Source organism: Lolium rigidum, unplaced genomic scaffold (genome assembly GCF_022539505.1).
Source record: "Lolium rigidum isolate FL_2022 unplaced genomic scaffold, APGP_CSIRO_Lrig_0.1 contig_41807_1, whole genome shotgun sequence".
NCBI classification, from domain to species: Eukaryota; Viridiplantae; Streptophyta; class Magnoliopsida; order Poales; family Poaceae; genus Lolium; species Lolium rigidum.
Window position 1 is genome coordinate 46,355 of NW_025900517.1, and position 813 is coordinate 47,167.

The 813-nt window shown below is 54.5% G+C and overlaps 1 protein-coding gene across 1 annotated transcript; it reads left to right on the forward strand.

The window, feature by feature from the left end:
* LOC124681409 (zinc finger A20 and AN1 domain-containing stress-associated protein 10-like) lies at positions 1–495 on the forward strand. The gene has a single exon (XM_047216332.1). It carries the CDS (start codon positions 1–3, stop codon positions 493–495), a length of 495 nt encoding a protein of 164 aa, XP_047072288.1.
* The last annotated feature ends 318 nt before the right edge of the window (positions 496–813 follow it).

Here is an 813-nt window from a genome sequence, read left to right on the forward strand (position 1 = left end):
ATGGCGGAGACGCAGCAGGCGGACGGTGCTCCGGTTTCGGACGGCCGCGCGACGGTCCTGTGCGCCAACGACTGCGGCTTCTTCGGCAGCGCGGCAACCGGCAATCTCTGCTCCAAGTGCTTCAAGGAGCAGCAGCAGATCATCGGCGTCGCTGCCGTCGGTGGCGCGCCCCCGGTGGACAGCGTCGTGTCCAGCTTCGCGTCGCTGCGGATCAAGGAGACAGGCGGACAGCGTGCTGCTGCTGCCGCCGGAGTTGGAGGCGTGGTGCAGGCCGGGAAAGAGGTGGTTCCGACGACCGCTACCAAGAACCGGTGCGAGACGTGCCGGAAGAAGGTGGGGCTGCTCGGGTTCGCGTGCCGCTGCGGCGGCACCTACTGCGGCGTGCACCGTCACGCCGGCGCACACGCCTGCGGGTTCGACTACATGGCGGCCGGCCGCGAGCAGATCGCGCGTCAAAATCCCCTCGTTGTAGCATCCAAGCTCGACAGGATTTGACTTTGAGATCGTTTCAATGAGTAGAGATAGTAGCTTAAGTTAGCCTTTTATTATGTTTTCTGTTGTTGTTTCCACCACTTTGTTAAAACATTCACATGTGCATATAAACACTCTCATATACGTATATATATAAATAATTTCCAGTATCTACCTCTCACATTTTTCCTAAAATAAACATTATTTGACTTGATTTTCTTCTGCTAATTGGCCAAGATCAAAATATGGCGTGCTACTTTGCTAGCAAACTGCGCTGAAAACCATCCGTGTGCTTTGTTCTCCCACGAAATATCACTGCTGTTTCTTCTTAAGTTCAATGAT

What these genes read in the sequence shown, in the direction of transcription:
- LOC124681409 (XM_047216332.1), top strand. Translation starts at nt 1, where the DNA reads ATGGCGGAGACGCAGCAGGCGGACGGTGCTCCGGTTTCGGACGGCCGC.